This window comes from Sceloporus undulatus, chromosome 4 (assembly GCF_019175285.1).
Source record: "Sceloporus undulatus isolate JIND9_A2432 ecotype Alabama chromosome 4, SceUnd_v1.1, whole genome shotgun sequence".
Taxonomy (NCBI): Eukaryota; Metazoa; Chordata; class Lepidosauria; order Squamata; family Phrynosomatidae; genus Sceloporus; species Sceloporus undulatus.
This window is the reverse complement of record NC_056525.1, coordinates 62,284,529-62,292,610: the sequence shown is the minus strand read 5'-3', so window position 1 is coordinate 62,292,610 and position 8,082 is coordinate 62,284,529. Positions and strand designations below refer to the sequence as shown.

Genomic DNA, 8,082 nt, shown 5'->3' with positions numbered 1-8,082 from the left:
ACTCATACAATCTGTGGACTGCTCTCTACCTGCCCTTGCTCTATGTGTTTCATGTTACTCATTAACATCTTCTACAGGGCTGGAATAACATATAATTTAACCAGTTTTATGAGTGTAGAGAGCACATAGGTGCCAGGCAAGGAATGGACACTTTGGCGCCTTACAGACGGGCCAAAGCGGTGCCGTCGTTGCACCAGGAATACGCACGAGGGGCGGCTCTTCCAGATGTGCCTTGCCCCTTGCGCGTATTCCGTACGGCAAGATGGCAGCGCCCTATACAGACGGGCGTGGCCATCTTGACGTAACAGACATGCAGCGTCCGGACGTCTAAACCCGGAAGAGACGTCGCGAGTGCGCGCTTTGGCACTTGTGACGTCTCTTCTGGGTTGCCGGAAGGAGCGCGATTTTCGCACTCCTTTTTTACAGCATGGGGGAGTCGTGTGGTTTGGCTGCAGTGGCTTCCCCGCGCTGCAACCGGCAGCAGCCCAAGACCGCCCCTTTTGGGCGGTCTGTAACGGGCCTTTGTTAAGAGGCAGAGTTTTTACTGGGGTGCAGATCCACATGATCAACCCTTTGTCACATGGTGGGTCATTTAAACATAGCTTCAGTTGCATGAGATGTAATCATGGAAATGTGTTTCCTTCCAACATAGTTTCAGATTATATTTAAAGGGGATCTTGAACTATTCATCAAGGTGATGGGCTAGCTGTGCCTCTTACTGTGTCAGTTATAGAATACATTTGTGGATGACATCTCTGATTAGAAGGGCACATGATGCTACTGGCAGAGAAGTCCATAAATATAATAAGCTCAGGATAACATCTTTAGCTGAATAGAGATTAATGCTTAGATATACATGTGTAATGCAGTTATATGTGTGTAATAGCATTTAGCAGAGAGCATCTAAGGATTTCTTCATCTCAGGTTCACTGAAATGGTTGCCTCACCTGCCAATCGGAAAATCTTCATTGATTCAGTGATAGAATATCTGCATAAATTTGGTTTTGATGGAATTGATTTGGACTTTGAATACCCAGGATCCAGGGGTAGCCCTCCTGAAGACAAGCAGCGCTTCACAGTCCTCATTGAGGTGAGAAGCCAGTACACTAGGCCAACATGAGGGGGGTTGTTGTGGATAAATAGTACTTGTAGCAATTGGGGGTGTAAACTGGAAAGAAGTGTCTTCAAATAAGTTTTGGGAACTGATTTTATCTTCTGATGATGTCTTTTATAGAAATGTATAGGTAACAAGTGCTCAGGAAACAGATATACATGGCTTTTTTCTATCTCTCCATAGGAAATGCTGGCTGCTTTTGAAAACAGTAAAGTTGATGGGAAGAGGCTTCTAGTCACTGCAGCAGTGTCTGCTGGCAAAGGAACCATTGATGCAGGATATGAAATAGCAAAGATAGGACAGTAAGTAGGATAAGGGCCAGTGAGATTAATTTTTTGGGGGAAAAAGATTTTAAATGTCTTTCTCATGGGCTTTCTCATGGGCATCAGCCTTAAAATTATCATGCAAATTGACTATAGCCACTTTGGGTTTTCCACTGGACATAAGGCAGGATATAAATAAAATGAATATCTGAAGTAATAAATAATGCTGCTACCAGGTCAGTGGTAACATCCCAATTTTGCACAATTAAGTTTGAATCAGACTAATCCAAACCCAAGAAGGTGTGGCATGTAACAAATTGTTGTTGGTTTTCCAATGACTTCTCTTGCCATTGGTGTATAATAAACTGTGTTTTCTTTTCTTTTCTTTTATTCACACCAGACTTTTAGATTTCATCAGCGTAATGACATATGATTTCCATGGAGGCTGGGATACCTGCACAGGACATAACAGCCCCTTGTGTGTGGGACCCAAAGATGAAGGTGATATGAAGTATTTCAACATTGTAAGGAAAGCTTTTGATCTTACAAATAACAAGAAAAAGAGAGGGAGAGAGGATTTTACAAGAGGCTGATAATGAATGAACTGGCAACTAATTCTTACTTACACCCTGCAATTGTACCTTCACAGGATTTTGCCATGACATACTGGCATGAAAATGGTGTCCCACTTGAGAAGCTCCTAATGGGATTCCCCACTTACGGACGTACCTTCAGGCTGACTACTTCTGACACTGGTGTCTGTGCACCTGTCTCTGGAGCTGGCTCTGCAGGACAGTACACTCGCGAGGCTGGCTTCTGGGCCTATTATGAGGTAAGAAAATACCTAATATTGTATCTCTCTTTACTTATTGTATTTATCATTAAAAAACACTCTATTTTTAAACACTCTTCATCCTCATGGATACCAAGGCAGTATGCAAAGGATTTGATTACCCTAAGCAAACTGCAGCAGTAAAGAATATTACAATAATACAATAATAACAAACTAATCAAGCAAAACAGAATAGTCAAGAGGAAACATGTAACACACAGTTTCCAGTTCTGTTTACTTGCCAGCTATGTTTCTTACCTTTTGCTTGGAAAAAAGAAGGTTAAAGGGGGAAAGCAGCAGCAGCAGCATTTATCCACTAGTTCTGTGCTTGCACACTGGAACTTTTTCCCCCTCTTGAGTCTTTTTTGTAAATAGTTGGAAACAGAGTTCACAAAGAGTCCATTCTGTATGTAACAGAGAGTGTTTTTATATGAGGTATTCATTGTTTTAATCAATCTGCCTCATTCATGGAGGATTACAGGAAATCTACATGACATGACATCAAATTGTAACTCCCCTACATTTTCTTATTATTTCTCCCATTTTGTTTTTGAGGAGATGGATGCAGTGGGGTGTATGTGACTTTTCAAGGTTTCCTGGGGGATCAATATGTCCCCCTTAGCTTTCCACAGTTGCCCACCCTTGCTCTATGTGTATCTGTTTTCCATCAGATCCAGAGTACAGCTGGCAAGGATGAGATTTTCAAAGAGCTCAGCTGAAAATCAACATTTGTCAGAACAAATCCTCTTCTTCCCTGGATCTACCCAGAGTACTGAAGGACTTATTTGAATCCAATTTTTTTTCTTCACCTAAGATTTGAGTAGATAAATGCTTCTTGCTTGTCAGTGTTCTATTCCGAATCCCTGCCTGACCTCCAGTTTTGTAAGCTTTGGAATTCAATACATCCTTATAGCAGTGTTCATTCAGCAGAAATAAATAGATAAATAATCAGTCCCTAACAACGTCAAATAAAAGTGTACAGCTGTTGGTTCCTGTTGATCCCAACTAGGGGATTTGTGACAAATTATTTTTGAAAGCATCAGAAGATAGCCGCTGATTAATTTATTTTCCTCCAGGCTGTGTCTTTAGTTGTTTCTTCTCTTTTTCTTTCTAAAATAAAACAGTATCCAGTGCTGTTTTGCTTTCTTTTTTTAAAAAAGAGAAAAAATAAATAATTAAAGCTGGGGGAGAAAAAAATGATGCCAACTGTGAAAATGGTTATAAACTTTCATATGATTCTGCAAGGTGAAACAAGTCTGTCATGCAACTGGCCTTAGTATTGAGCTGACAAAGCATTACAGCGTGCTTATCCAAATGTTGGTTCTCTTGAAGTAAGAGACTTGGGAAGTATGGCATGATGCATATAAAGATGGCAGTTTTAAACAATACCAGTTAATTGACTTATTGACTGCTGTGATGCGCATGCTTGTTGACCATCTTTTTAACCATTATTTCCTTACTTATATGGCTCACTGGTTCCAGTTGCATGTTCTCTCTCTAGATGTTTTGATCTAGCTGTGCTTAACATAAAGCATTAGATTTTAGGTTGCCTCACAAAGCAGACTTTATGGATGATTGTTTTTATTTTATTTTATTTTATTTGCTTTACTATCATAGTAAGAATTGCAGTATTAAATATGCTCCTCCCCCATGTTTTTACAGATTTGTACATTTTTGAAGACAGCTAAATTAGAATGGATTGATGAACAGAAAGTTCCATATACCTACAGGGACAACGAATGGGTTGGCTATGACAACATTGACAGCTTCCGATGCAAAGTAAGCCTACTGTATCTTAAATATTGCCATTTTCCATGTACGAGAATATGGACTTAAATGTCTGACCACAGAGATATATACTTCATGTGATATTCAACTAACATCTTATATTAAAGGTGAGCAAACTGCAGCCCACGATGCACATGCAACCCCCCAAAGTGGTTTTTTTAGCTTCCCTGCACTCCCTCTGCCACTTTAATTTTTTAAAAGCTTTCCCTCCCACTAAAAGAGTCCCCAGACCAACAAATGGACATGGTAGGGAATTTCACCATGCCTCCCCCACCCCAGTCTGTCATAGGCAAAGGATAGCACCGTTTAAAGTCAGGACATAAACTTATAGTTTATGTTTTGGTTAAAGATCTTCATTGGCTGCCTATTCGCTTCCGGGCTCAATACAAGGTGTTGGTAATGACCTATAAAGCCCTAAATGGCTTGGGCCCAGGGTGCTTGGAGGACCGCCTCTCCCCATATAATCCGCCCCGCACACTCAGATCAACAGGGAAGAAATTGTTGGAGGTCCCAGTGACACGCTATGTGAGGACCTCACAGAGGGCATTCTCTTTCGTGGCCCCTAGATCTTGGAATAGTCTCCCAGATGAGCTCCGCTCTACCACATCCTTAGCTCTTTTTAAAAAGATTCTGAAGACGTATTTTTTCTCCCAAGCCTTCCCACCATGAAAAATCTTTTCCTCTTACACCTTTTCAGTGATGACCCTGGAATGTATATTTCGACTTCCCCTTCTATCTGGCCCTTTTGTTGTTATTATTATTATTATGCTGGTTTTAATGCTGTTTTTAATTGATTTTATTGAAATGTTCTTATACATAACTGTTCGCCGCTTTGATCAAATTTTGGAAAAGCGGGTTACAAATAAACTATATTATTATTATTATTATTATTATTATTATTATTATTATATTAAACTATATCTCTCCTGGGTCTAAACCAGATGTGAACGGCAAACACATGAGAGAGTTGCTGGGACATTTTAAGCAAACAAATATATATATATATATATAGAGAGAGAGAGAGAGAGAGAGAAAGAAAGAGAGAGAGAGAGAGCTAGGGGCTATGATGTATATGGAGATTCCCAGCCTCTGGCAATTACCCACTCTATGAAACTGTGACAGCAACATTAATCTTTCTGTCTGAGTACACAGTGAATACTGAAGGTGAAATGTTATTTTCTAAAGGTGTAAACCATCACTGATCAGATGGTGAGCAGTATAGCTACAGATGTGAAATAGAAGAAAAAACAGCTCTGGAATTCTTGCTTTAAAAGCTTTCTTTTTGTTTTGATTAGGTCAGATACCTGAAGGAGCATGGGTTTGGAGGTGCCATGGTTTGGGCCATTGATCTGGATGATTTTCTGGGCACATTTTGTAATGAAGGAAAATATCCTCTAATATCTGAACTGAAGAGACTTCTTGAATCAAATGGTAAGAATCCATAAGATTTAGTGAGACCTCTTTGCTTGCTTGAGATGACATTTGCCAGAAATGTCAAAATACTGAAGCACTATGCAAGTCTAACAGGCAATGAAACTTATTATTTAAATTTTCAGCTCTGTCTTAAAGGTAAGTGAAATTTGTGTACTGCTTGTAAATCAATCATATGAAGTATAAGTGATGTATGTATTTTATCTCTGGAAGATTGTCATATAATAACCTTGCATGGAAGGAACAGCATGCTCTCAGCCACTGCCATTCTTTATACTGCCATGTCATTATTTGGCCCTTTGTGAAATGCCATCAAAAAATGAGTTTATTCATGGAGATTATTGCACTGGCTGTCATTTCCCGATCTGGGCACAGGCTGAGACCAGGCTGGGATTGTGTTTTACAGCTCCATCCCCAGATCATTTTCATCCTGTGCCAGATCGGACTTCTCCTGTACTTAGCTAAAATGCTTCTTTTCCATTCTTAGCAAAGTAATGGGAGTTGTTCTGATTGGGTAGGGGATAGTTCTGATCTGCGCACAGAGCTATGTGATAACACATGGTTCCAGCCTCATCTCAGCCCGTACCCAGATCTGGAAAAAGGCAGTGCGATAATCTCTCATTTCTGGCTAGACAGAACTGGGCAAGATTACCTTTGATTCCTTTGGGGTTGCATTTGGTGGGTTTTTCATGATGAGAACAACCACATCCTGTGATCACTTATTTCTTCCTTTTGCTTCTGAATATTGGTGGTATGAATAAATGAAAGGATTTTTTGCAGAATTCATACAGTTGGCACATAAACTTTGGTCAGACATTTAGGGCTGTAAGAGACTTTGTGTCATGGTTGCTCACTTCACATTTAATCCTGCAGGAATCCAAGTCCTTGCTCAGAAAAAAGAATTCTACACAGAGTGTTATTACAGTCAGTGCAAAACATATCTGTGTGGTGGAAGGGAGAGATACAGCTTGTTTTCTGCCACACCAAGACTCTTTTTGGTTTGCTAAGTGTCTGTCATGCATGTGACCAATTGCAGTTGAAAGTTAAATGAAAAACAAACAAACAGTGAACTGACTGGACAGCATGGGATAAGAAGGAAAGGATCATGAACTAGAAGATGATGAAATGCAGCTGAAAGATGTGGTGATGGTATGGTAGCAAGGGGCTAGTGGCAAGAATATTATAAAGACATGCTGGAGCTTAAGTAGCAGATAAAACAATGTAGTCTATGTTATCATCCCATCATGTTTACAGTAAGGAATACACCTTCTAGAAAGAATTAAATCAGTAGTCCCTAAACATTTTTGGGCTACTGCCCCCTTTCTTCCTGAGTGATAACTCTAGTGACCCCATGCCTATTTCTTGATATTAGATCTACTGACTGTAAACATGATAAGGTGACAACATAGACTTCATTGCTTTATCTACCAGCCAGCCAGCCAGCTACTTCAGCCAGGCCCAGCTTGCCTCTGCCTCTTCTCCTACCCCAGCCTTTTATGTGTGAATACAACAGTGGCAGTGATCCAGCAAAAGGAAGGCAAGCTGACTGGCTGGCTGCTCAGTTGTTGCTCCCAGGGTGACTGAGTGTAAAGGGAGGAGCAACTGAGCAGCTGGCCAAGCAGTGACTGAGATGCATCTAGCTGTGCCTCAAGACTGGCATGGGTGAGAAGTTTTTCAGTCTGGCTGCCCAGTAGCTGCTCCCAAGATGCAAAGGAAAAAGCTTCTTTTTCTTTATAAAAAAATCTGTACCTGCTTTTGTCTGATTTTATCTGAACCTGTATTTAACCTTACTGAGAGCCTCCTTGAGTCCTAATTGTGGGAGAAAATTGGGATATAAGTTCACCACAGGAGAAAATACCACCTGAAGTGTTCCTTTCTACATCTTTATCAGGGATCTCAGTATAGGCACACCAGTTTTCTCTACTGTTGGAGTGGCACTTCTGACTACTACCCAATGCCCTTTCTTAAGAAGCTTGAAAATGTAAAGTGTCAACTAGCATATTTAACCATGAATATGGTTTTCTCACTATGTTGGTGAATATTTCTTCCAGATCCCATTACCTGTATTGGAGGAATTTCTGGATGTACAACTCCTCCCACAGGTACTACAACTCCTCCCACGGATACTACAACTCCTCCTCTGTGTGACACAACTCCTTCCCCAGGCATTACAACTCCTCCCCTGGGCACTACAACTACCACAGGACCTTCTGATCCTAACTTTTGTGCAAACCAACCAGATGGCACCCATGCTGACCCACAAGACAAGACCAAATTCTATATATGTGCTAACCATCAGACTTTCAGCTTTAGCTGTGCAGCTGGGTTGGTTTTTGATGTCAACTGTAAGTGCTGCAACTACCCTTAAATATTGACAGATGGTTTACAGTAAAAAGAGGGGATTTAAATCAGGTAGCAGTATGTCCCACAGTAAACTCCTTTCCTCACGAACTCTAAGACTGGTGTTTGAGCTTATGTTTTTCCTCCTTTCTACTCATCCTTTTTTCCTCGTTTGCCATGTCTTTTAGAATGTAAGCCTGAGAGCAAGGATAGTTTTGCTACCAATATCTGTAAGCACATTCAGAATCCTTTTCGGCTAGTGTGTTATGAAAAAAGAAAAACAACACACAATTAAAATCCATTAGGCATAACTA

The 8,082-nt window shown here is 40.5% G+C and overlaps 1 protein-coding gene across 1 annotated transcript; it reads left to right on the top strand.

The window, feature by feature from the left end:
• Window positions 1-924: 924 nt before the first annotated feature.
• On the top strand, window positions 925-7,796 carry LOC121929563 (acidic mammalian chitinase-like). The gene is made up of 7 exons (XM_042465240.1): window positions 925-1,090; window positions 1,298-1,416; window positions 1,778-1,901; window positions 2,027-2,209; window positions 3,872-3,988; window positions 5,293-5,428; window positions 7,480-7,796. The coding sequence occupies exons 1-7, from the start codon at window positions 935-937 to the stop codon at window positions 7,794-7,796; spliced, it is 1,152 nt and encodes a 383-aa protein (XP_042321174.1). The 5' UTR covers window positions 925-934.
• Window positions 7,797-8,082: the final 286 nt, after the last annotated feature.